This window comes from Epinephelus lanceolatus, chromosome 11, assembly GCF_041903045.1.
Source record: "Epinephelus lanceolatus isolate andai-2023 chromosome 11, ASM4190304v1, whole genome shotgun sequence".
NCBI classification, from domain to species: domain Eukaryota; kingdom Metazoa; phylum Chordata; class Actinopteri; order Perciformes; family Serranidae; genus Epinephelus; species Epinephelus lanceolatus.
Window position 1 is genome coordinate 11,830,001 of NC_135744.1, and position 27,756 is coordinate 11,857,756.

Here is a 27,756-nt window from a genome sequence, read left to right on the forward strand (position 1 = left end):
TTTTAATCAGCTGGTCTGTTTGTTTTAGAGAAGAAGAGACCTTTACTGATAATTCAGCTGCTGGTTAAAATGACCTGAACATCTGTATTTTACATTATTAGGGGAACCAGCTGAGCATACCTTAGCTGCAGACTGGCTTCAGCCCCTGCTGTGCCAAACAGCATCGCAAAAACACTTATTTTTAATATGAAATGTCTTTAATCAGTGTTTTTACTGGTTTAAATCAGTGGGTCTGTTTGTTTTGGGAAGGAGGAGACCTCTGTGTTTATTTCAGCTCCAGGTAAAAATGGACTTAACATCTGGATAAGTTATTCGAGGAACCAACCCAACATACGTTAGCTGCAGATGAGCTCCAGCCCCTACTGTGCCAAACTTAACTGAAGAAACACTGATTTTTAACGTGAAACGTCTGCATTCAGTGTTTCTACTGGTTTAAATCAGCTGGTCTGTTTGTTTTGGAGAGGAAGAGACCTCTGTGGATAATTTGGCTCCTGGTAAAAACCTCCTGAACAATGAACACTGAGGGAATTCTTACCAGGAGAAGTTTCAGCTGGTTGCAATCTGTAATTCCTCTGCAATGCTTTTCTTACCTTAATATGGTCATATTCAGGATGAGACTTCCAGTATGACAGGGACATTGGTGTGCATGTAAAAGTGCTGACTGAGAAATGATGATGATGATGATGATGATGATGATGTGGGTTGGTTTTGGTGGATTCACAGTCGCCTCCCCTTCTGTGCGACCCATCTGTCCCATTCAGTCTTATAGAATTCGGACAGTTGGAACTCCCTCCAGCTAATCTCTTTCACCATGCCGTGCTCCTTGTACAGGGAGAACACTCTGGAGGGGCAGTAGATGTATTTGCCCGGCACCCCGGGGAAGCCGGTGTGGATATGAGGGCTGTCAGGGCCCTGCTTTAGAGGCCGGTGACAGAACCTGCACTGGTGACCTTTTGGCAGCTGCGCAGCGGCCCTCCTCTTTGCCCTCTCCTCTGCCACCTTCCTCCACTCAGCTGACCTCCGTTTGGCGGCCTCCAGCTCCCACTCAAAGAACGGAGATGCTGCAAAGTCCTGGAACGTCATCCGAGGGTCTGTGAGGCCTTCAGCTGCGTACATGTTAAACACCTTCGTGGAGCAGTAGAAGTACTTGACTGTTTTTGACTGGTAAAAAAAATGAACAGAAGAGCCATCTGCAAGATACCTGCGGAGCATGAGAAATGACACAGGTATTAATAAATAAATAAATAAATGTATAAATAAATAAATAAATACACAAATAAAGAAAAAAATATTGAAACAAATCTGGAAATAAATACATGAATGCTTAAATATATATATATATATATATATATATATTTATATATATATATATATATACACACATATGGAAATAAATAAATAAAAACATAACTATACTGAGGTTAAGATCCCAAAAAGTCATAAATATACGGACACAGATGTACAAAAATAAATAAATGTCTGTGTACAAAAATGTTGAAATAAATGTCAAACATTTATGTATGTCCTTTTAAATCACCAAATTTTAATTATTTATTTTAGTATTTATTCTTTCAGTATTAGTCCCTGTATATATTTATTTATATATTATATTATAATATAATATTATATATATTATGTATTTGTTTCTTTGGATATTTATCTTAGCATTTATTCTTTTATTTATTCATATTTATTATTTATGTATTTATTTATACTTTTTTTTATTAATTTAGTATTTATTCTTTTACTTCTTTTTTCATATGTGTATGTATTTATCTGTATTTACTTATTTATTTATAATTATCTATATATTTTTTTATACATGTATTTATCTTAGCATTTATTTTGTTATTCATTTTTATATTTATTGATACTTAAGTCATTTTTTGTTTCTCCATAATTACCTTGATTTTGGCTGACCGCAGGCTAAACACTTCTTGGTCATCTTCTTCTTTTTCTGTTGTTGTTGTTGTTGTTCCGGGATCTCGATCACAATCGTCTCCACTGCGGCCCGGCTCAGTGACTCCTCCTGGGGTGGAGCCACAGGTGGAGTCAGGGCTGTGACGGACGTGGTGCAGGATGACAGCAGGATCCTGCAGGTGTGATGCGACCTCGGTGGACGGGCGGGGCAGTCCGGCAGGTCGTGTGGACAAACGGACGCTCCACACCAGCCGTCAGCTTCAGAGTATCCACCGAATGGAGGCGGAGCCTGTGTGAGGACCGCTGCCTCCCTGACGTTCTGTACACTCTGCAGGTCTCTGTGGTGTGTCTGTGTCACTCTGCAGTTACACCTCCAAAACCTCCAAAACACTAGTCGGCAGCGGAGGTTTCTGTGAAGTGCTGTAAAGTTTAGTTGATTCAAAACACACATTAAACATGGCTTAAAGGAGCTATATGTAAGAAATCTAAAGCAAATAGTCGTAAAATCCTCCTAATATGTCACAGAGACTAAGGAATAATGTTCATATAACATACTGATCTCACCGACAACAATACTACAGCCAGAATATTCACATTTAAAAAAAAAAAAATTACGGTCCGCAAATCATGTTTATGTTTTGAATTTGTGTTTTGGCCTATTGCGCCACCCACCGCCGTCTACCAGTCACGCAGTCAGTAGAGTCTCAGCATCAGTCACAGTTACGACTGAGCTACAGCAGCACGGCAAGCAGCATTAGCAGTGTCCCAGTACATAGCATTAGCAGTCTTCTCAGCTGTATCCCGGCAGCAGCGTTAGCAGCAGAGAAGCCGGACTTGCTCGAACGGTCCGCTGGAAAACAGAAGATCAAGGAATTTGAATTTGAGTGCAGTAACTGCTTTGGCCACATTCTTACATACAGCACCTTTAATAGAGACAATTTCAAACACAAGTACACAAATCAGCTTCACTATAACTCTAAGCATTCACGGACAAACACTTGTCTTTATCTGGACACATTTTCCCCACAAATACAACATGCTAACGTTATTAGCATAAGCCTATGGCATTTTACATTGCATAAATTAACCTAGCGGATAGTGATCTTTACATCTTCTCATATAAAACACACAATTTGGCTCCATTACAACTCACAACATTCACAGACAAAACAACTGTCTTATACTAAACACATTTTCCAAACAAATACAAAATGCTAACGTTATTAGCACAAGCCTATGGCATTTTACATTGTATAAATTAGCCTAGAGATTAGTGGAAATTTCCTCTGCTTGTATGAAGCCAGGATAAATCACACACAAGACTTAAAATGCTATTTTTGTGGACGCTTTATTGTCTTCACAATTTATTGTTTCTTATCTGTGAAATTAAAGTAAATAAAAGCTTTGTTTCCCCTGAGGGAAATGGTGTCAGTATATAGCGACAGACAGGAGGTCTGCGTCACCGCAACGCATAGTTACAATTCTGGGGAGGTGCATGTTAGGCTACGGCATAGGCTATGGCACAGGTTACGGCGTAGGCTCTACATGGACGCGGAGCCTACGCCGCAACCTACGGCATCGATTCAACGCAGAACTCTAAAATGCGTTTCAGAGTTCACATGCCCTGTAAAGAGCGGAGACGAGGGGCACGTTGGTTTGTTATTTTATTTATTCACAGAACAGGGTTTTCCAGTTTTGTATGTAAGTTGATTTAAATAACTCATTCACGATTTTAAGAACCATAATCTGGAGCTTCCATTTGCTAAATGCCAACTAATTTATCTAAATGTGTTTTATTTCTAATCTCATGTCACGTTTAATTTACATGTTTCAATGGCATCTATGTCTTGTGAACAGAGCACAATATGAAATTTAACACTTCTAACAATGTCAAGCAAAATTTATGTGCAGTGTCTTATTTACACGAGCACTACGAGCAGTCAGAGGCAGGTGCAGATTCTGTTCGTACCTACGAAGAGATCGAAGCTACTAACACACGTTGATGAATGCAAGAATACACTTAAATTTCCTTCTGCAAACCATTTACACACAAATTTGTTTTGCTCACGTTTCATGACCCAGTGTCCCTAACTAGAGTCAGTGTTTGGTTTGTCTGTTCAGGGCTACTGTAGAGACATGGTGATCTCTGTAGACAAGTACCTGCTCCCTATGTAGATATACACGTTGATGATGGTGATGATGGTTACTTTCAGGTGATTATACACTAAATAAAACAGACTTTATATCATATTCCATTTCTGCCAATATTACCATAAATCCATCCCAGTATGTTCGGTGTGATCAGAGCGTGACAACGTTAGGACACGTTATTAGGACCACATATTACCAGAGGGAATTATTTTCACTGTATATTTTGACTGCAGAGATTTTAACATGTCAGACTTCAACAGATTTTTTCCAGGTCGAAGACTAGAAACCTGACTGCTGCTATAAGAAGACGACATACTTTGTGTCACCATGTTAGGTGTGTGCTCTTCTATCCTGAGCTGAGGGGTGATGGTGAGCAGCTGAGGAGGGACCGGCAGTGGAGCCTTCACTGTGGGATTAAAAGACAAACAGTTTGAAGAAAACAAATGTAATAACCTTTCACAGAAGCAACAATCACGTTGACATCGGGGGTGTCGGGTTGTCTGGTCTGGAAACAGCAGCCGGTGGCTTCGACCTGTCGGCTGGAAAAACAAGTCACGATCAGAGTTTGTTAATGTTTCACAGTCTTTAGCTGCGGTCTCTGTCATCTCTGCTGCTCCACACTGAAAACACCTACTATCACTAAACTGGAGCAAGTCAATGTTTTGAAGTGTTTGGGAACAGGCAACACACACCACCTCTCAATCAAAGGTGTGGCACATTAACCTGCAGTGTATCTAAGCTGTGTTATTAACAGGCCCCATCCTTTAAAGACACCATGCATCATGGCTGACATGTTTTCAGTCCTTTCAGTTAGTGGGAGATTAAAAGAACACGAGGCCAGAACACGGCCAAAACAACAAAACAGGTGACAAAGAACACAGGTGGAGTAAAACCTGCAGGTGGAGCTGACAGAACAGCTGACTTTTACTTACAGCAAGATTAAAAGAAACTCGATTTATTAAACAACATCCACCTACTGAGGTCAGCGCCTCCTTCACTCAGACACACACTCCATACACGTTAAGATTCCCTGCCATCACAGAAAGATTCACACATGACAGATTTTTCAAACTGAGGCAATCAATAAAGGTGGTGATTAGGGATGGGCAAATGATCAAAATTCATTATTCGATCATCAAAAAAATGAATGAGCAATTATCGATTAATTGATAAGCGAGTATTTCAAGAGAGAGAAAACAAAAGAGTGCAGTGCAGACTGTCGCCGAAAGAGAGCGCAGCTGCCCCAGTTTTGAGCTTGAACCCCCCAGGCCAAAGAGGAAGAATGCAGCACATGTGCAGTTCACCCCTGGGTGTTTACAACTGTTGCCAGCCAGGGGTTACAGGCTACAGTTTTCAGCGAAACCTCTGTCTTTCAATGGCGTAGTGTTTTCAGAGGCCTCGAGGGAAGCTGCCAAGGCTTTGGAGAGCGATGAGAGCTTCCGTCTGTTTATGATTTTTTGCCTGGCATAGGTCTGGAGGGGGGTCTCATAGGCACGGCAGCTCGCCGGACCTGTAGCATTGTAGGTGAAACACTGCGACTATCAAGCAAAATTATTTGTGATCAATCAAAATCCTTAGCAATCAGTCATCGATAATCGAAAATTGATGCCCATCCCTAGTAGTCATTGATGATGACATTCCAGAAGACCTGAGGGGGTGTGACAAATTCTGGACCGCATTCTGAAAGGCTGCAGGTCTCAGGCGAGACCCAAGCGCGTTTCTATTGATGAGCAGATGATACTATTTACAGGAGCCTGTCCATATCGACAATATCTCCCAGTGAAGCCAAATCCAGTTGGCATGAAAAACTTTGTTTGTGCTTCAGAGGACGGCATCATGCTCGACTTTTGAGTTATATCAGGATGCAGATGCACTGATTGAGCAGGTCCAGGAACCAGGGGAACTGGGTTTGGGGGGCTTGGTCATTGATCGTCTCTCTGAAACTCTCCGTCCTGGTACAAAGATGCACTGCGACCGATTCTTCACATCCATCAAAGCTGTGAATCGAATGATGGAGAAGCAGGTGTACCTGACTGGTACAGTTATGAAGAATCGGGTTTCTGAAGCAGTACAGAAGCTACCAAGCAACAAAACAATGAAAAAGGATGGAAGAGGCCCCTCAGCACAAGTTACCACTGAAGACGGGAACAACAAAGCAGTATTGATGCTGTCTGTTGCTCATGATGCACAGCCTGAAGACACCTGCCAGCAATGGGACAAGAAACAGAAACGATATGTGACTATCAGACCACCAAGTGCTGTCCGTGAATACAGCAACAAGATGGGTGCGGATGACATCATAGACAGGATGATCAGTTACTACAGGATGAGCGTCCGTACCAAGAAGTGGACGCTTCGGATGCTCATGCACTTCACAGATGATGCTCTGGCCAACAGCTGGCTACTGTGCCGCCAAGACCACACAGTACGCGGCACACCAAGAAAGGGCATCATGCAATTTCTTGAATTTTGAATGGAAGTGGCTGAGACATTCTTGGCCCAGCATAACAATGTACAGGAAGACAGTGCAGACCTCTCAGAACAGGAAGACAACACAGACCATTTGGAGCCAGGAAAAAACGTCCCGTGAAGGAAGTGCCCCACATCTCCATCCGCAGAAGGGCTAATGTACATCTTCCAGAGGTGGTCAACCTGAAGAATCCAGCACGCTGCAGAGCGACAGGCTGTTCTGGGAAAACTCGAGTTCAATGTGTAAAATGCAAGGTGTTCTTGTGCTTGCAAACTGCACACAACTGTTACACAGTCTTTTACACAGGTTAATGCATTTCTGTTCTCACAGAAAAAAAAGAACATTCCTACAAATGTACTTATAAAAAAAAGAAAAAACAAAACATAAGCAAATTGTCAAGGTTTCTGGATATGCTGCGTGTTTCTTGTAAATTTTGTTTTTCCATATCCATGTTCAGAAGTTGAAACAGTTATATGCAACAGTGACAATGAAAAATGTTGAACTCAGTGCTCAGGCTGGAAATAAAAGAGATTTGCACTTTGTTAAACCATGGTGTCTTGATTGTGTTCTGAGGAAACTCAGGCCGAGTGTCCCCATATGTGGACATCATTTTTTTCAAAACGAGCTTCGTGTTCACAGGTTATTTATATTTATATTTATATTTATCGGTTCCTCCTCACCCCAAATAGCTAGAAGAAATCTAAAATGCAAGCCACACCAAAGCTCAGGTCCTGGGAGGTTAATACAGCAATAATTAAGTCATCTATAAATGAAATACAGAAATCAATAAATATAGAAATAAATAAATGAAAGAATAAATGAATTAATTTGTCAAATGAATATGGATCTAATTAAACAACGTATGAATAAATACTGAAATAAATAAATACGGAAATTAATGAATTAATTAATAGGAAAACTTAAAACTAATGTATAAAAAAATACAGGAATAAAAGAATAAATACATATTTAATTGATTAATTAATAACTCCAGGATTTTGTCTTCAATGTTAACTATCAAACACCAAAGGATACATTTGTAAAAATCTAATAACTCATTTATGATGGAGGGAGGATCATGCTTTTTGCACCAGTCACTCAGGGAGGCCTAAGGAAGAATATTTGAAGCTTTGAGGATCTGATAAGTAAAGAACTGTCCCTAACTTCGTTTTAGATTCAGGACTGAGTTGTCACAGTGTAGTGTTTGTACATTTACTTCAGTAAAGGATACTTCTTACACCACCTCAAATAAACTTGTCTTACATGTAGGAGATAAAATAGACATATTGTATGCTGTAATATTTATTTACTAAATTAAAATATACAATCAGCTAACGTTAACGCTGACATGATGTTACATACAACCTTTATGTACCAACATTAGCAACATTAGCTAAGGAAAAACCGAGTCAGAAGCTGTCAGAGCTAACATCACAAAACTTCAACTTTAAAACAGTTTTACAGTTTTAAAATCTCGCTTGTGGTCAAAACATATATTACAGTCTTAGTGATAAGAGCTACCGTAGAGAATGAATGGAAACAGTTAAAGAGGATAAAAGTTTACTATTTCCGTCAAGTCCCCGGTTCCAAACCGGGCGGTACCTTGTTTCTGCGCCGGTACAGACGTTTATTAAGGTTTTATTTTCACCTGAAGCTGAGCTAACTCACTTTATTAAAGTCCTAATGTTTTTAAATTATTTCAATCCAGTGTTTTACTATTTCTGTCTTGACCAGATAAAATCTTCACTTCACAAAAGACTTCGTTTTAGCTACGTATTTCTGCGCGTGCACGTCCCTAAAATGATGGGTTTCCGTAGTGTAGTGGTTATCACGTTCGCCTAACACGCGAAAGGTCCCCGGTTCGAAACCGGGCGGAAACAGTATTTTGAAACCTTAAGGTTGCGGTCTCTGCCTCGGAATATACCGTAACAACAACCAACTATATTTGACTTATACATTCACATCTAGGCTACCCTTGTGTACGCGCGCACGAGCTAAAATGTGCATGAGTTTCCGTAGTGTAGTGGTTATCACGTTCGCCTCACACGCGAAAGGTCCCCGGTTCGAAACCGGGCGGAAACAGTATTTTCTGAGTCTCTTAGCTGAGTTTGGTAGGTCGAGAGAAGAGAAATATTCAGAAGATGGGACTGAATGAAGAAACAGAAGTGTAGTAATGGTTGTAAGCTCAGTGTGAAGAGACAATAAAACCTCAACAAGGGACTGTTCATTATTTAAGAGAGGGCAGGAGATGCAAAATAAGAGTGGCACGTCAAATATTTTTTTAAGTGCTAAGAAAGAGCTTAGGTTTTTATTTGGGCTAAGGGGAGGGGCATACAAATTCAACAGTTGTATTTTTATTTTAAATACCATCTGAACACTAAAACCCACCAACAGGTTTGAAAGACATCTTTTCTTTATAGGTCCCATATTGTGCTCATGTTTAGATTTATAATTGTATTCTGGGTTCCTACTAGGGACTGTTCTTTATTTGTTAGAGGAGGGGAGTGTCACAAAAAAACAAACACAAATCTGATATTAAAAAATAGTGATATTTCATCAAAGTCTCCACTCTGTCATGAGTAGGCTGCAGACCCACACCCTCAGGCCCTCCTTCTGATTTCTGGGGACTTCATCCATGCCTGTCCATCCACCACCCTGCCCACCTTCACCCAGTATGTTTCTTGCCACATCAGAGACAATAAATCACTGGATTTATTTTATGCCAACAACAAGGAGGCATACCATTCACCCCCCTGCCCCCTCTACGTCGACGCAGAGCCTACAGTGTAGGTAGAGCATCGATTCAATGAATTTAAAAAATCCAGCATTAGTGTTTAGATGGTATTTAAAACACAACATACAGCTGTTAGAATTTGTATGCTCGTCCCCTTAGCCCAAAGAAAAACCTAAGCCCTTCCCTAGTGCTTACAAAATGATTTGACACGCCACCCTTATTTTGCATCTCCTGCCCTCTCTTAGATTATGAAGTCCCTTATTGTCTCTTCACACTGAGCTAACAACCATAACTACCCTGCTGTTTCTTTATTCACAACCATCTTCTGAATATTTATTTACTCTCGACCTTCCAAACTCAGATAAGAGTTTCAGAAAATACTGTTTCTGCACAGTTTCAAACCGGGGACCTCTCGCATGTGAGGCAAATGTGATAACCACTACACTACGGAAACTCATGCACAACCTAATCCGTGCACGTGAAAACAAAGGTAGCCTTGATATGAATATGCAGGTCATTTTTTCTTGGTCGGTTTTTATCATCCAAATATTATACAAACAAGAACAAGGGCGCGATCTTACGACTTCAAAACACTATAAACCGCCCGGTTTCGAACCAAGACCTTTCGCACGTGAGGCGAAGGGTATAACCACTACAACGAGGAAACTTGTGCACATGTGAGCGCGGAGGTATATTCAACATAAATGTAATTAGGTTTGAGAAGTTTTGTTCGGCTAAATTTTATCTATAACACATTTAACGAACAAACAAAAAAAGGCGAAGCAGCGACTGTATGTGGCAAGGTTAAGTTTGCTGATTTTCTTATTTTTTCCTTACATTATTCTAACATATACATTTTATATTGAAGCTTTGAGTTGGAAGTTAAGTAATGGCCTAAATGTCATGTATAAGTAAGTATGTTTCATTGAATTTGATTATTTGTTAATTCTTTCTGTCTAGAATTAGCTATTTCAGTGAGTTTTGAAACTTGGGTACTGTAGCTTTAAGAGACAGCAGCCTCACACACGGGCTTCTCGGTGGGCTGTCGAGCTTGGCAATTAGTGGACCCTAGAGTAGCTGTAGAGACACACGGTTTTCATGCCGTGTCCTGTCCTGTATAGTTTTAATTAAGAAAGGCCAATTCTGTGGATAGTTTTTTGTGACACTTGTGGAATAAAAGTGTTTCGTTTTTTCCAACTTTACATGGACGTCGAGTGGATTATTGAAAACTACAAAGGCAGGACATGTGTATGCAAAGACACACAGCTACGTCACATTTGGCCGTTACAGCGACAGTCACGCAGCAGCAGAATTTGAGTTTGAAAAACATACAAAAGCAGCTGAAAGTTTGTGTAAGATGTAAAATGTGTGTATCAAACACTCACCGGTGTCTGAAGACGGTTTGTAGTTCGGACTCTTTCCATTAAAATGGTTTATAACGGTGACTCAGTTCGACGGTGGCGTCCACAGAAAGTTCAACAAACATGGCAGCAGAATAATACACGATCCGCTTTGTCCTCTTCACCACTGCAAATGTCTTCACCAAAACACAGACCAATACACTGACCCACCAGGGTCACTCACAGTTCACCTGTACAGGTGAGAGCGCCACCTGCTGCTCGTGATGGTCAGCACAGGTGTGAGCTGGAACTGAAGTTCATAAACCAAACAAAATGTCTGAAAACATAAAACTAAACATTTTGTCGCTGTGACTCTTCTCATAAAATCTGTTACTGTTTTTTTTTGTTTTTTTTTTTACAGTTTTATACACTTTTATTCATCTTTTATTTTTCACACATGACACGCACACACACACTGTTCGACTGACATTTAACATCTTAACATCAGGGACGTGTTCAGGTACATCACTTCTGTTCTGCACTCAGTATTTCTATTTTCTTATTTTATTACTTCTATTTCACACCATCTCAGAGGGAAATATTGTACTTCTTTACTCTGCAGATTCAGATTATTAATACAAAGCAATGTCATTTATTCTCACTTATTATTCTCTCATTCTGAATGTGCATATTTATTTAACATATAATGCACATAACTGTACGTGTTTGTTTATTCTTATTCTTGTTTTTATTCTATTGATGTATATATTGCAGTGAACATTAAAGCATAATACATATTCTATATTTCTGAATGTAACATACTCATTTATAAAGTGTTTAATGTAGCATAGTGCACATATTTGTATTTTTTTTACACACCTACAGACTTAGCGCAGCAAACATATTTTTATTCTAAATATCTGTAGCATAATGCACATTTTTATTTCTACTGTATATTTACGTAGCCTACCTTTATTTCATACTCTCACTTCTCATAATCTCTGTTCTTTATAATGGAGTAACGTTACGAATCACAGTTTTCCTTCGAGGATCAATAAAGTATTCCTGATTCAGATTCTAATCGACGTAATTTGACAGTGTAATTATATTGTAATCATAAAACCAAAACGTTAAGCAAAATTTTAAATGCTGGACTTTTACTTTTTTTCCCTGAGTGATCTCTACTTTAATGCCAAAGGCTCGTCCTCGTGGGATTTAGACTGCAGACCCTGCACCGTTGTGAGCATTTACACTTACATACACATACTCTGCAGTTACACCTCTAAAACACTAGTTTGCGGCAGAGTTTCTGTGAGTTGCTGTAAAGTTTAGTTGATTCAAAACACATATTAAACACACATTAAACACTCATTAAACATGGCTTAATAGAGACAATCTCAAACACAAGTACACAAATCAGCTTCACTATAAATCGCAGAACTGACAGACAAACACTTGTCTTTATCTGGACACATTTCCCCACAAATACAACATCCTAACGTTATTAGCACAAGTCTATGGCATTTTACATTGTATAAATTAGCCTAGTGACCAGCAAACTTTCCCTCTACTCATATGAAGCCAGGAACAACAGCAACATTTAACAAAAGTAACGATACATAATTCGGCTCCATTACAGCTCACAAGGTTCACTGACAAAACAGCTGACTTATACTAAACAAGTTTTCCATTTTACATTGTATAAATTAGCCTAGCAGCTAGCAGAGATTTCCTCTGCTCATATTAAGCCAGGATAAATGACTTAAAATACTTTTTTTGTGGACGCTTTATTGTCTTCACAATTTATTGTTTTTTTATCTGTGAAATTAAAGTAAATAAAAGCTTTGTTTCCACTGAGGGAAATGGTTTCAGCTTACAGAAATAGACAGGAGGTCTGCGTCACTGTGACGTGTAGTTACATTTCTGGGGGGGGTACATGTCAGTCATTATACTTGTGCATCAGCTCAACTCAGCCAATAAAAGGATCTTAAAATCAATTCTGAAGCTCACAGGGAGTGTAAAAAGCTAACGTTAGGTTATAAAAGAACAACACTGGTCACATGACTCAACGTCACCACCACACAGAGGCTGTAAAGCTGTGATCGACATGATGACGGTCTGTGGTCTTATTTAGCCACTTGTTAGCAATGGTCTTTTTATAGACACATAGAAGCATCAAAACTCATGAGTTTGGTATTTACTGATGTAACTTATGTTGTAGAACAAAACATGAAAGTCTCTTCAGCTCGTGTTAACCACAGACCTTATTTCAGACGTCTAACGTGAAACACATTGGCTTCAAGATGAGGGAACAGGGAGCGGTAAAATGCTAACTCATTTTCTTTCCTTCCTTCCTTCCTTCCTTCTTTCCTTCTTTCCCATGTCTCTCTTCTTCTTTCTTTCTTTCTTTCTTTCTTTCTTTCTTTCTTTCAGTCTCACATGTTCAGGATTTTCATCTCTGCTTCATGTTTGTGTCTGAATCCTGAAACTCTGACACTATCTGAACTTCTATACTTTTAAATTAAGAACTCTATAGTTTTTGTGCTCTGCAGCTCAAGTACTTTTACACACACACACACACACACACACACACTCCAGTCCAACCTGCCATCCCTGTCCGTCTAGTTGTTTCGTCACAGCTCGGATCATTTCACAGATACACACACAGACAGACAGACAGACAGACACACACACACACACACACACACACACACACACACACAGAGTCCAGGCGCCCCGCCAGCAGAGGGGCCGGTCGGCCAGCAGGAAGATCCTTATTTGGGCGTCAGGACGTCCGCTGCAGTGACAGGAAACACCATATTTGGGCTGAAGCTGTGTTGTTCTTCCTGTCGAGAGCTGGCCGCTGACAAACTGATCCCATTGGCTATTTGACACACGCACACACACACACACACTGAGGATTTACTGCTTACATTAATGACAGTGTGTGTGTGTGTGTGTGTGTGTGTGTGTGTGTGTGTTTGCTCTTTGACTTTTCATTTGACCTAAAAACTATTTTTATTACTGTGATTGTGACTCAACGACGTGTCTCTGAAACTCGTTTTATATATAAATGTTTAAATGTGCAGCAGATTCAGTCAACAGCAGCAGTGCCACTCTACACTCCTGTTAAACTGTCAGTACATATAAACACTGTAGTTTCAACACCTCCATTTATTTATTTTTAAAATTATTTTTTATTTATTTATAAATTTTAATTAACTTCTTATTTATAATTATATTCTTTTATTTCTTTATTTTTTATTTTTATTTATTTGTATATAATTATTAATTTATTTTCTGTTTAATTATTTGTAATTGTTTATTTAGTGTCCATTTATTTTTCATTTAATTATTTGTATCTATTTACACATTTTATTTTTATTTATTAATAATATTATTATTATCTAATACTTTTTAATTATATATTATGTATTTATTATCTTATCATTTATCTTAATGTAATCATTTATCTATTATCAGTTTTATTATTTAATTATTTTGTCTGTTTTTTTAAATTATATATTTATTTCATCAAATGTTTCCTTCGATTCATTATCATTTGATTCTGATTTGATTCTGATCATTATCATTTGATTTTAATCAACAGTGTGTATTTTTATTTCTGTTGAACTTAAAGTAAAAAAAAAACAACATTAGCTCATCTCAACTCGCTGGCTCTGAAGCTTTTGACCATGTGTCACATGGTCTTCTTCTGTAAGTGGAGGTTGAAACTGTGTAGATGTTAGAATTTCCTTTTTTTCTGTTCTTTTGGCTGAAAAGTTCAGAGTGAAAGCTGATTTCTGACCTTGTGAACATCCTCTGACTCACTTGTTCTGGAGCTTTCAGCTGTGTCACACAGTCTTCATCAGCAGAAGATCAAATAATGATCAAAGTTCTCGACACTTTTACAACAAACAAACATCAGCTGATGAAACCCCTGAGACACAACTCGACACATCAGTCATCAGAGTGAAATAAAAGCATCAACAGTATTTTGACTTTTTATTCTCGGAGCTCTTTGGTTTCAAGAGGAAACACCTTCAGTATAAAATCAGACCTGCATGTGAACATACAAAGGTCCCAGAACCTACGCAGTAGGTAAACACTATGTACACAGTCATGTATGTACACTTTACTACATGTAAACATTATGTACACGCGTTATAAAAGATTCACACTCATCCATCAGCGAGCGTCTCGTTACATTCAGAGGATTTCACATCTTCTTATTTCAGGAGTTTGGTCCTGAGAGTTTTTTAACTGTCTCTGCTGAAGGTTCAAGTTCATGTCCCGCCCACTTTTATAACTCTAACAGACGCTGTCATTGACTACAGTGGCTGCAGAGGCTCATAATGACGCAGCAGCTCAGGAAGTCACAGAAACACAGTGAGGTGTTTGACTCCTCCTCCATGACCTCTGACCTCCTCACCATCAGACCAATAATAAGACGAACAGTTTGTCAGTCAGATATGTGAGTTTTTCTTTTAAAGGCAGAGTTTCAGTCTGAGGTCGAAGGTCACGGCAGGACAGGACAATTTCCTGTCCGTCAACAGTTGTTGGAGCCGTGGGGGGAGGGGAGCTCCGACTGAGGACTCCCCATCGGAGAGGAGCAAGAAGAGGAGTAAAGGTGGGGGGACGGTGAGGAGGCATAGAGATGTGACAGTGACGAGGAGGAGGTGAAGCAGGGGGAGAAGGAGGAAGAGGAGGAGGAGGAGGAGGGGAAGGAGGAGCTGTGAGCGGGGGAGGAGTAAGAGGAGCAGGGGGAGGAGGTGGGAGGGGAGGAGTAGGCGGGGGGCTTGTTGATGGGGATGGGATCAGAGGAGGCTGAGCTCCTGTCGCTCTTGCGCTCCCGCTGTCGCTGGTGGATCTTGGCGTGCCTCTTGCGCTCATCACTGCGTGCGAACTTGCGTCCGCACTCGGCGCAGGCGAACGGCTTCTCGCCAGTGTGTGTGCGGATGTGCGTCGTCAGGTGGTCGCTGCGGCTGAAGCTGCGCATGCAGATGCGGCACTGGAAAGGCTTCTGGCCCGTGTGCACACGCACGTGGCGAGTGAGCTCGTCAGAGCGGGAGAAGCGGCGGTCGCAGCCGTCGGCGGGGCAGGCATATGGACGCTCGTGTGGTGGCGTCTTGCACTGCCGACTGGCAGGGGACTTCCTGATTCGGTTGGGTTTGGTGACCAGGGATTGGTAGGTGGGGCCAGAGGCGGAGCCTTGAGGCTGCATCTGGATCTGCGAGGAGAAGGATTTGATGGTGGAGAGTGGCGTGAGCGGCGGAGGGTTCTGCGGCAGTTCTGGCTTCTGATCCTGGATCAGGCTGAGCTCGTCCTCCTGCGGCTGTGACAGCAGGTAGTCGGGGAGCATCGGCACCACCAGGGAGGGCGGCTGGAGGCCAAGCCTGGAGGAGGAGCTGGGGTAGGCGGGCGGAGGACCCTGTGGCTGGAAGGCCATGGGCTCCGGCCGAGATTCAGCAGGGGGGAGGAGGAGGTTGGAGCTGGCGGCAGAGGTGTACGTTGGCGTTGCAGAGAACACTGAGGTGACATCACCTGAGCCACAGCTGATCTGGATGGAGCTGAGGCTCGATGGTGTTGTCACCGATGATGTCACTGATGACGAAGAGAAGGGGAGGCTGCAGGCTGAAGGGGGAGGAGCCCCAACACTGACCAAACCGGTGAACAGGCTGAGGAGAGGCTCCGCCCACAGGCTGCCACTGGAGGCGGGCTCAAAGGTGAAGCGGCCGCTGTAGGCCAGAGGGGGGAGGCGAGGGGTGAGAGGGGCGAGAGTCTGCAGGTCCAGGTCCGCCAGAGAGTCTGAGACAGAAACACAGAAGAACCGCAGGTCAGAGTTCAATCAACAGGAAACAGCTGAAGTTTACTCTGCTCTGATTGGCTGCAACGAGGATGACATCAAACGAGCTGCAACACTGAATCTGACAAATATTTATACTCTGTGTCTCAACTTCAGATTTAAACTCAGAGAACCAAGAAATCTTTAAAACCCTGATCTGATCTCAGATCACAAACAGTCCTGACGTCACATACGAAGCTTGTTTATATATTTATTAGGAATTTTCATAAAAATGATTAAATGATTCTTACTGCTGATGGTTTTTAAAATTGTGAGCCAAAAGGGGGGAAGTTTTACTGACAGTAAATATAACTAGGTTGTATGTTTCATTCATTCATCACTCAACAACAAACATCCATAAAACTGCTTTAAAAGTGCTTCAAACACCTTAAATCACCAGAGCCCCCTCCTCTCTGAGGGGAGAAACCCCTTAAATACACCTTAAATTAATTTTCAGCATTATTCTGCATATAATGTCTGCATATGAACCATTTAAGGCATTTTGGTGCATTTTTTTCCTTACACTTTTTTCCTCCTCTAAACATACTCCTAACCAGTCACCACCTCCACCACTGCCCGCTCCTCACCTCCGTACTCCCCGGGCTCTCCGCTCAGCAGCCCGGCTCCCTCAGCTGCGGACGCGGCCAGTAGGGAGCCTCCGGCCGCGGCGTTCTGCAGCAGCATCTGCAGCTCCTCCAGTTTCGAGAAACCGTCCAGTGGGGAGAGAGGCGGCGGGAGGCCGGCCAGAGGGTCGGAGATCTGCAGGGCGGACAGGAGCAGCTCCGCTTTGGTCGCTGCCATCTCTCTGGAGGACAGAGAGCGAGAGGCGGCGGCGGGTGTGGAGCTCTGCCGCTCCGGAGGCTCCCGAGAACCGGGCTGTTCCTGCGGGGGGACCGGGTCGGTCTCCGCTTCTGAAGCCGGCGGAGAGGCGCTCTGACCGGGCTGACGCTGCTGCGGCTGCGGCGGCTGCTGCGGGGGGCGGTTATGCTCGGAGGAAGCCAACCTGGAGGGTCGTCAGCTCCGGGTCCCGCGTGGAGAAGATGACTTTAAGATAATGTAAAGATTATTTCCGGATGTTTGTTGATGACGTGATGAGTCATCACAACATGGACTGTTTGTTTTGACGTGTTGTTGCTGACAACTTGAACTTGAGTCTGACACTTTCTTCAATGAGGATTCCCGGCTTTATAAAGACTCCTGCGTGACGTACATTCCCAAATATGGCCGGGAGGAAGCCCATATTTGGTCCGAGCAGTGAGCGTGCAGACCGGACCGCACACGCACGCTCCGGTGCTCCCTGCGCTCTTTGTGCTGTGCTTTTTGGAGCGTGGACAATCCGGAGAGGTCCAGACTTCAGTCCGGGTCGGCGGCTGCTGTCTGTCTGCCGGACTGAAGCCGGTAAACAGGCACAGGGAGCACAGCCAGCCGCCATGGCCGGAAACCCTGGCGACACGTCACAGCTCGGATGAGGTTTTTTTTAAGGCGCTACGTCACATGGAGATCGTCCAGCCGCGTCATTACTTCCTCGGGCCTTATTTGGATGTCTTCCTGTCAGAGAGATGATCTGAGAGCGGGTGGAAGCTCGTCCCGTCCTGCAGAGACATCAATTAATAACTCACTGCAAGTATCAGAGAACATGTACTGAGAAGGGAAGGAGTACTCTCTGTGGTGGAAGGAGTACTCAGATACTTTACTGAAGTAAAACAAGAAATACCTTAAAGTGAAAATACTCTGTTGCAGGTCAAAGTAGGCCTACTGCAATCAAACTGATAAAAGTACACAGGTATACTCAGCTTCATGTGGTTAAACTATCAGCAGTAAAGTATACAAGTAGGCCTATTAATAATACTCAGGACAGAGTAATGATAAGATAGTAAGAACAGTCACAGGGACATTTTTTCTGTCTGAGTACTTTTACTTTTAACATTTTAAGAACATTTTCCTGATTATACTTGCATACTTGTACTTACAACAATCTCAATACAAGATATACTTGTTACAGAGTATTTTTTACAGTGTAGTAATGCTCTACCTGCATCAGAGTATCAGTATCAGTGATCAGCAGCAGCGCCACCTGCTGGGTAATAAATATAAATGTAATTCAGAAAGACTTCAGGTTTTCTGCTTTGATCAGTGAAAGTAAAACTATTTTTAATTACAGTGCAATGAAAATTTAAATAGTTTAGTTGTTTAAATGTTTGTCATGTTTTTCTTTTAATATGCATTTAATAAAACAACTGAAGTGAAAAGAGGCTGAGAATTTATATTTTCTCTGCACAAATAAATAAATAAATAAATAAATAAGAACATAAATAACAGGATTTTGTGTATCCTTCCGCCAGGCTCTACTTTTTCCTAAATCTTTAAACTGAATGTACATAAAACTGAGTTTGTTTTGGGTCTATAAGAAAGTACAACTTTATGTCCTGGAAATGACATCTATGTAGTACCAATATGCAGTTTTACTTATGAAATAAATGTAATGAGTCCCGGGTTTGTATTTTAATGAACGGAGGAGGAAACGCAGTCATTGAATGAACGACATACTTTCACTGACATGGTGAATTTTTACATGGTGAATTTTTACACTTACATTTAGTCAAACATGAAATAAACTCACCTGAACATGTCTGGCTCAATCCGAAACACACTAACATTCAGGTGGGCTTTATAAACTGTAATCATGGCGGCGGTTAAATTGTTCCTTAAATTCAGATATCAATTGGATAAAGTCTAGAAAAATATATCGCTGGAGGATGCGGGCATCGATCCCGCTACCTCTCGCATGCTAAGCGAGCGCTCTACCATTTGAGCTAATCCCCCGATAAGGAATTACGTATCCCTTAAATAATATAAACGAAGACAATTAGAGTGAGGTTATATTGAAAATGGACAATATTGATAGTTTACCGAGACATTTGACATATGAGCACGTTTCACTGATTTATAAAAAAAAAAAAAAAAAAAAAAAAACGAAAGGAGGCAAAAATAGAAACTCGGTTTGACTGAGACAGCTCACTGAGATGTCTCTAAACCGGGAGGCTGACTGTATACCGGACACTCTGCTGCCGGTGTGTCACAATCTGTAAAGGGTAACAGAGAAAGGAACGTTTTTAACCTTTTTTTTAGAGTTTGAGTCACGTCATTAACAGGAGTGGGAATCACCATGATACACTAATGTCTTCACACTAAACGTGATGCGAATTTCATGTTGTGTTACTGTTGGTTTGAACGCTAGAAAATTTTGTGTTGACTTGTTGCATATGCGTGAATAAAGCAGACTCTATACTTCTGCAACGAATCAACACCGGACCTATGCAGTAGACTTTGCATTGGTTTAGAGGTAGCCTGACATGCACCTCCCCAGAAATACAGGTCGCAGCAATGCAGACCTCTGTGTTCGTAAGCTGAAACCATTTCCCTCAGTGGAAACAATGCTTTTATTTACTTTAATTTCACAGATATGGAACAATAAATTATGAAGACAATAGCCCCTTTTAAACAGGAATTGTGCAAATTTGCAGGAAAGCCCAATCAGTCTTCTTTCAGCCTTGGCAGTATAAAAACAAAATCAGGGAGTGCGGCAAAATGCCGCCTACCTACTTTTGTTTATACAGAATGTGCCTTTTTCAGGGCAATGGGGGGCGTGAGCAAGTAACAAAACGTGTAGCTTAGCGTGTGACATAAACAGTGACGTGGAGGGAAGCCGCGGCTGGTCAGTCCTTCGGCGATTCTCTCATAAGTGGCCCGTTCTTCACCGTCCCCATCATCTGACGGTTAATGGCCTCTTCGTTTGCAAGGGCAAGGAGGCCGCGTAATTCTTTGTCTCCCCATTTGCTCATCTTCACGGTGTCTGTCAGATTTGTGTTTCCCTCTTGCTACTAGCTGCTTGCTAATTCCTGCTATCAGCTGTTTCCTGTTTATCCACCGCCAGTGGCTCGCACATGCAGCGCCATCAACAGCTCCTCCCGTTGCGTAAGGCCGCCTCAGACTGTTTAAACCAAAAAGGTTCCAACAATATGACTACCCTACAAGGCGGAAAATTGGGCACCTCGGATCAACTCACCAATCCGGCTCTGTGTTTTCTAAACGCTCGCAGCTTGCTGGCAAAATGGCCCAACATTCGCGGAAAATCTGACAGTGTAAAAGGCGCTCATGGGTGATTCTCTGAATTCGGTGCACTTTGTGTCCCACAGGTTTACCTCAAAGATTTTCATATAAAGTAAACCACAAAATGCATTTTAAAGCAAGAAATGGAAAGATCTATGTGTCTTTGCATTATAACACACAAACATATTTTTAAAAATTATGTTTTGAAAAATTTCATGGGTTGCTGAGGAGTAGAGGTCAGCCAAATGTGCATGTCCCCACTGACCAAAGTTACTTTTTCAATGAATATAAAACAAATAAAAACAGCCAGTAACCCCAAGTTTTTTCTGCTAATATAATTATTTGCCCATCTACTTTAACCCAAATAAAAGAAATCTGAGAAAAATACATGAATTATTTATAAAATAGCACTATTTAATCATGTCCCCCAGTTTTGTTCAACCCCGTAACAGCATACCAAGTTCCCCTTTTTTAAAAATAATGGTTCAGTACAACTTCCTCAGCACCCAGGAAGTGACATCACTCAAGTCTTTTCCAGCTCACACTGTAAAGAGAGGTAAGTGTGAGCATACTTTATTACCTATATTTCATTGTTTTTATCGTCAGATTGACATCGTCAAGCTCAACCTTTCAACACTTTTACATGCATAAATGATATTTACTGTTGTTTGTGAAAAAGCAAACAATAGTGTTGGAAAAATATATTAATTTCTTGTTTTCCTCATGCCATGTGGTGCTCCATACCCTAGCTAATGTGGACTTATGGCTCGTTTTAGCTAAAATCTTCAACCCCGTAACATTCAACCCTGTAACAAAAAACACTGTTACGGTGTTGAATCATTGTTACGGGGTTGAAGATTGAACTGTTCTTAAGCCAGCCAGCCAGCCCCTTTTCTCTAAATGTTATTTCATGTTCATTATTTTCAGATATCAGATGGCTAAATCAAATGCAGAGAGGCAAAGATAGAACAGGGCGAGAAGAAATGCAGATTCACAGAGAAGGGAAGAATACCTCAGGAAAGAGCGTGAGCGGTAGAAAAGAGATACAGAAGCAGGGAAAAAGAAATCCATCAATGACCTGAGTAAGAGAGCTCAAAGACGTAAGCGGAAGGAGTGGCAGAAGGCTAAAGAAAGACAGAAAAGGAAAGCTGAGATTGACAACAGTGGGCCTATCTCTCTAACCCCTCCACATAGTCCTGACAGTGAGATTCAAGATGCAGTGCAAGCCAGACCAGAGTCCTCACGGTGAGGGAAATATGTGGTTAGAGATAGTGCTTGGTTTTAATTATGATAGCTTGTTTAAAAAACACTGCTATATACACTGCTTTAAACATGATTAATCTGATTATTGTAGTAGCTCCTAAGAAATGCACATTTGTAGGAAGGGAGCCATGGTTTACTCAATCAGTCAATCAATCAGTTTTATTTATAAAGCCCAATATCACAAATCACAATTTGCCTCACAGGGCTTTACAGCATACGACATCCCTCTGTCCTTATGACCCTCACAGCTGATCAGGAAAAACTCCCCAAAAAAACCCTTTAACGGGGAAAAAAACAGTAGAAACCTCAGGAAGAGCAAATGAGGAGGGATCCCTCTTCCAGGACGGGCAGACGTGCAATAGATGTCATACAAACTGAAGTACTGACTTAGTAGTGAATTCAGATCCCCCCCTTCCACACACACTCACACACACACACACTCACACTCACACACATTCACAAACAAACACATACAAAGCCATGGTGGTCAATTATTGCACCCTAGTGTATATTATGTAATTGCTATGTCACTACTAATGTAACTACTAATCTGTAAAAGTAACGATCCCCTTTCCATGCATTGTATGGTTTCATCTTAGTCATTCAGCAGGCAAGAAAGCATCCAGAAAAGCAAGAGACAAACTGCATGAAGAAATAGAAGAACTAAAAAGGAAACTCAAACATCAGTGTTGTATCATTCATTCAACCCTGTTACAGTGCGTTCAACCCTGTTACTTGATACATTTTCATACATTTTTTGATAATAATAACAAATATTAGATAAATGTTTGTTGAACTGTATGCAGAGTTTAGAAAACAAGTAGAAAATATATGAAAGCCTAATCTAATGTTCATGTTAAAGTTTATTTTCATGATTCATGAAGACTGCTTGTACATTAAGTTGCCATATCCTACTTGACAGTCAAATTATTATTATTTAGAATCAAATAAAATATACTTATAATAAGTTATTTTACACAAGGGACAGATGATTACCAAGGCACTGCAAGAATTAGTTTGAATATGTTTTAGAATTATATTCACACAGGAATCAAATTGTCCCGTTACGGGGTTGAATTTAAAACAATCTAAGTGACAAAGAAATTCCTAATAATGTTTGGGATTTCATGCCTAAGGTGGGAAAACGTATTTTCTCAGAGGTTCAAATAGTCCTTCATCAGATGGAATGTTCAGAAACACAATTATTTGTGGTATTTTTTTCAGTAACCAGAGAACCCAAAGTGCACCGAATTCAGAGAATCACCTTCATAAAGCCTCCACAAAAATAACATTTTAAGTCCTGTGTGTGATTTATCCTGGCTTCATATGCGCAGAGGAAATCTTTGTTCATCGCTAGGCTAATTTATACAATGTCAAATACCATAGGCTTGTGCTAATAACGTTAGCATGTTGTATTTGTTTGGAAAATGTGTTTGGTATAAGACAGTTGTTTTGTCAGTGAACCTTGTGAGCTGTAATGGAGCTGAATGTTGTAAAGTTATCTTTGTTAAATGTTGCTGTTGTCCCTGGCTTCATTTGAGTAGACAAAATCTCAGTTAGCTCCTAGGCTAATTTATATTCAGTAAAATAAAGGAGCTACACAGAGAGCATTAAAGACTATTAAAGAGAAAAAAACAATACTGATTAACGCGTCATGTGTTCTCTGGGCGAGCGATTTGTTAATGCTCCATGGCGGCAGTGGGATCATGGAACACAGGTGCATTTTATTGATGCTGTTTGACTGCACAGAGAAACCGTGACGAGATCCTGAGACACGTCATGCCATTCATCCTTGGCCATGACCTCATGTTGCAGCATGATAAAGAAACACCTCAGCTGTTTCACGGCCTGCAGACTCACCAGACGTGTCACCCACTGAGCATGTTTGGGATGCTCTGGATCAGCATGTTCCACTTCCTACCAACATCCAGCAGCGTCACACAGCCAGTGAAGACGAGTCGGCCAACAATTAACCACCTGATCAGCTCGGTGTGAAGGAGAAGTGTCACACTGCAGGAGGTCACACAGATACTGACTGATTCTTTAGGCTGTCTGTGACCAAGTGATACAATACATCCTCATGAATGTCTTTTTTTAAGATCAAACTTTTCATTTCAGAGTTTTCTTTTATTGTGACCATCCTACAGCACACCTGTGTGGTAACGATGCTGTTTAATCAGACACACCTGTCAGGAGGGAGTCGTCTGTGTGCATCAAAAACGTCTCAAGGGCCGAATTCACAAACGTTCTGAGAACACTCTCACACCACATTTACACATAGCCGGGTATTTAAAGAAACGAATATTTCCCCCCTTCCGTTTTCAATAATAACATCGTGCACACAACATCGTTTTCAAAAATGTTGTCATTTACATGAACCCGGATAAATACGCCGTCGAGTGCTGTCATAACTATGCCAAACCTATGGGCGGCAGTGTAGGGAGAAGGATGAAGCCATGCAAACCAATTAGAATCCTCAGAATCGACAACAACAACAACAACAACAACAACAACAACAACGAATAAGATGCGTGACTTCCTGTTCCTTTCAAAACAGTAAACATGGCGAGAGGTTCGTTTGTGTGGACTGACAGTGAAGTGGAGCTACTCCTAAATGTCGCTTTAAATGCCGGATTTCCACTGGATGCGTGTCCGTTGCGGAACGGCAGCGCAGGTTATCCGCTGCGTGCTCCACCGTCCCTCAATACCCACCGGCTGCGTTTGCTGTGCGGAGCAGTGCAGCTCCGCCGGAAGACATCTCGGTGCACTGCCATGATTAATATCTCCTCGTCCATGGTGTCAACGGGATGAAATGATGTCTGAAATCCTCTGAACTGTTGACTTCAGGCCTGCCTCTGTCCATTATGTAGTTTTCAAGGTGTAGTGCAGGGAAATATGATCCACCATGAACACTGTGTATTTTATTTTGAAAATTAACCGGATGTTTTATTTTGTTTGTGTGCATGACTTCCTGCCCCGCACGATCTGCTCTGTGCTGAATTGCTGCATTGTGCTCCAGCGTCTGGCAAAAATAGAAGTCCTGCGTGTCTGTTGGTCTGGAGTGCCAGAGCTGAGACGGAGCTGGAACGCAGCACAGCCGCAGCCGGTGGAAACACACACATTGACTACAATTGAATCCTATCGCCACGGCAGCGGAGACGCAACCGACGCACATCTGGTGGAAAAAGGCCGTAACAAAGCGTTTGCACAAATGTAAAAATGAGTACCACCTTAACAGCATCCATGATCAGTAGCCAAACAAAGTGTAAACATAGGTCGCTCACATGACGTCAAGCATTTGCTGGCGCATGCTGTGACGTTTCAGAACCTAAAACCCGTTTCACCCAGTTTAGACGGCAACACATAAACGGCGTTTTCAGAAATCTCCACTTTGAGGCCGTTTACACGTACACGGTGATTTTGATAAACGGAGACATCTTCCTTCGTTTGTGCCCTTCGTTTACATGCAAACAGAGATTTCTCCTCTGAAAACGAGTCTTTCTAAAAACTCCGGCCAGAGTGGAGATTTTGGAAAACTCCGGTTGCGTGTTTGCATGTAAACTGAGATAAACGGAGATAAACGGAGTTATAGGCAGTCGACGTCACAGTATGCGCCGGAACTTGTTCCTGTGTCAAAAGTGCGACCTATGTTGCTATGGTGACAATAGATACATGGAAGGCTTGAGCTTCTTGTTACACTGCCACCTACAGGTTTGGCATGCTCTTTTGTATATATACACGGGTAAGTGTAAACGAAGATCTTTTTGAAAACGGAGACGGTGAAATGTCCGTTTATGAAAATAGCCGGCAACGTGTAAACGGCCTCTTTGGCCGGAGTTTTTACAAATGATCGTTTTCCGTGAAAAAAACTCTGTTTGCGTGTAAACAAGAGGCCAAACCGCATGAAATATGTGCGTTTTTCCTACGTGTAAACGGGGTATCAGAGAGCTCCTAACTCAGCCTAAAAACTTTTTGTAAGGAGTACGAGCTTAGGAGTGATTTAGGAAAGTTCTCAGAGCGACTCTGAGCAAGGAAGGGACAGAAACTTTTACCTTCCTGAGGAGGTGCGGTCGACCCTGTTGCTGGGTGTGATGCTTGCTTTTAACAGATGTGATTGGTTGTCACAGACACACCCCTTTATAAGCCTGCAAGGTGTGAAGACACCCAGTGGACATGAAATGAACTGCTGACTGTGAACATGTCACTGTTAGTGTGATCACTCTGCTGATGGAAGGTTGAGACAGACTCAAGTCATCACTGCTGCATTTTTCCAGTTTTCCAGATATCTCAGTGTTGTGATCATTTTATTTCTGGTGTTATAGTGTTGGATGGGAAGAGTGTGTGTGTGTGTATCCCTAATGACATCAGCCACACATATTATACCTGCACTAATCTGTAGCACTTCATTTACTCACTGAAAAAACTGACGTGACAAATAACTAATGTGAGACAACTAGGATTTGCCCACAGGTTCATTATAAACTGACTTATCCACCTGACTGTTAAGAAGCAGAAACATAACTTTCTTCATCTGCAACATGTTAGTCTGGAGGTTTAAACTGGTGTCCTCTCGCAGAGTTGGTGATTCAAACTAAACTTTCATCTCTGTCAGAGAAAACTGATCTGAATTCAGACTGTTTACTTACAGCACAGCTACACTCACAGATAACTGAGCCTCCTACCTGCCTGTCAAACACCATCAACCCAGAAACCTTCTCCAGTCCGGACTGAGTGGAGTCCTGCGGGGTGAAGCTGTGAAGTCCAGCGGCCGCTGGCTGCGAGCGGAGCTAACTGCTAACAGCCACTGCTGCAACTAACAAACTCCACAAATCCATTCAGCAGCTTCACCATCCACAGTCAGACACACATGGCTGATTATTTACTGCTGAATTACAGCTCACAACTCGCACCAACCGAAACATCCTGGTGCAGACTATTTACTGGAGTTTACCAGCCTGACGCTAATGTGGCATTTGAAGATACTTACAAGCACAGCTGCTCTCGGCTTTCAGTGACCGATAGTCCACCAAGGATATTTTCATCACGTCTCGTTAGTGAAAATGGAACTTTGATTCCATCTTAGTTTGAAACATAGATTTCATCGTAGTTTGTTATAATCAAGATCTTTTTTGGCTCGCCTCGTTATTGCAATGGAAAAAAGGTCGCGGATGAAGATTTGTGTCAAAGTTTTCGTCAATGAAATTACCGCTGGATAGAATAATGACATTTAGTCATCAGGTATGGAGAACAAAACCCAACACCTGCATGTTGTAATGTTAATGTCTGCATGACATGAAACTGTGTTGTTCGACATTTAAGTTATTGTCAAACCAATTTTCATTCCAACCAAAATTTAAAATCTGACTGGGTAGTTGTACTGTAACTGTGAGTGGCTGTTAGTGCTGATCTTTGTAAATGCGAATGCTCTTGCAGGTGGCTCGCGAAACATTTGGAGATAATTACAAGCATGGTAGTTCTCGGCTTTCAATGTACAACAGTCCATCACTACCATTTTTATCACGTCTCGTCTCGTCAGTGACAATGAAGCATAGATGTCATCTTTTTATTGTCAAGATCTATTTTGAGCTCGTCATTGTCTCGTTTTCATCATGGGAAAAAGGTCGTTGACGAAATATTTACTTAATAGTTTTCAACAACAAAATTAAGACTGGTTCTGGGACATCAAAAACAGACGCAGTAGGATACCTAGCGTCATATGTAGACGTCAAAAGTCCTCTGAACAAGCAGTGATATGTGACGAGTTGGGAGTGAGAATATGCTGTAGAAACACGCCGATCTCCGTAGACGATGACCTGCTCCCTATATCAATATAAACATCTTATTCTAAGGTGACAAAAACACAACGATTTTCATTCTCAGGTGATTACACACTTAAGAAAACACACTTATTTTATTCAATTTC

At 41.5% G+C, this 27,756-nt stretch overlaps 2 protein-coding genes and 3 non-coding genes across 8 annotated transcripts in view; 2 read left to right on the plus strand and 3 right to left on the minus strand.

Annotated features, from left to right (window-relative positions):
* The window catches only part of LOC117261542 (uncharacterized), an 11,338-nt gene extending 475 nt beyond the window's left edge, over positions 1-10,863 (minus strand). Inside the window, exons 1-6 of one of the 4 annotated variants that reach the window (XM_078172259.1) lie at positions 10,661-10,863; positions 4,525-4,610; positions 4,388-4,477; positions 2,593-2,770; positions 1,905-2,340; positions 1-1,201 (exon numbers count right to left, since the gene is read on the minus strand). The exon at positions 1-1,201 is cut by the window's left edge and continues 475 nt beyond it. In XM_078172259.1, the coding sequence (XP_078028385.1) occupies positions 718-1,201; positions 1,905-1,945 (525 nt within the window). In that variant the 5' untranslated portion in view covers positions 1,946-2,340; positions 2,593-2,770; positions 4,388-4,477; positions 4,525-4,610; positions 10,661-10,863 and the 3' untranslated portion in view covers positions 1-717. Of the gene's footprint in view, positions 1,202-1,904; positions 2,480-2,592; positions 4,335-4,387; positions 4,478-4,524; positions 4,611-10,660 lie in introns of those variants that run through there. The other 3 variants (XM_078172260.1, XM_078172261.1, XM_078172258.1) reach the window with 3 other exon arrangements.
* On the plus strand, positions 8,349-8,421 carry trnav-aac (transfer RNA valine (anticodon AAC)). Its single transcript has one exon. It is a non-coding gene; the product is annotated as a tRNA-Val (tRNA).
* trnav-cac (transfer RNA valine (anticodon CAC)) lies at positions 8,551-8,623 on the plus strand. Its single transcript has one exon. It is a non-coding gene; the product is annotated as a tRNA-Val (tRNA).
* Positions 10,864-14,607: 3,744 nt separating the features above from the next.
* Positions 14,608-17,843, minus strand: LOC117261444 (early growth response protein 1-like). The gene is made up of 2 exons (XM_033633846.2): positions 17,048-17,843; positions 14,608-16,423 (listed from the first exon to the last, which is right to left on the minus strand). Exons 1-2 carry the CDS (start codon positions 17,259-17,261, stop codon positions 15,165-15,167), a joined length of 1,473 nt encoding a protein of 490 aa, XP_033489737.2. The 5' UTR covers positions 17,262-17,843; the 3' UTR covers positions 14,608-15,164.
* A 1,367-nt stretch (positions 17,844-19,210) lies between these two features.
* trnaa-agc (transfer RNA alanine (anticodon AGC)) lies at positions 19,211-19,283 on the minus strand. Its single transcript has one exon. It is a non-coding gene; the product is annotated as a tRNA-Ala (tRNA).
* Between the last annotated feature and the right edge of the window lie 8,473 nt (positions 19,284-27,756).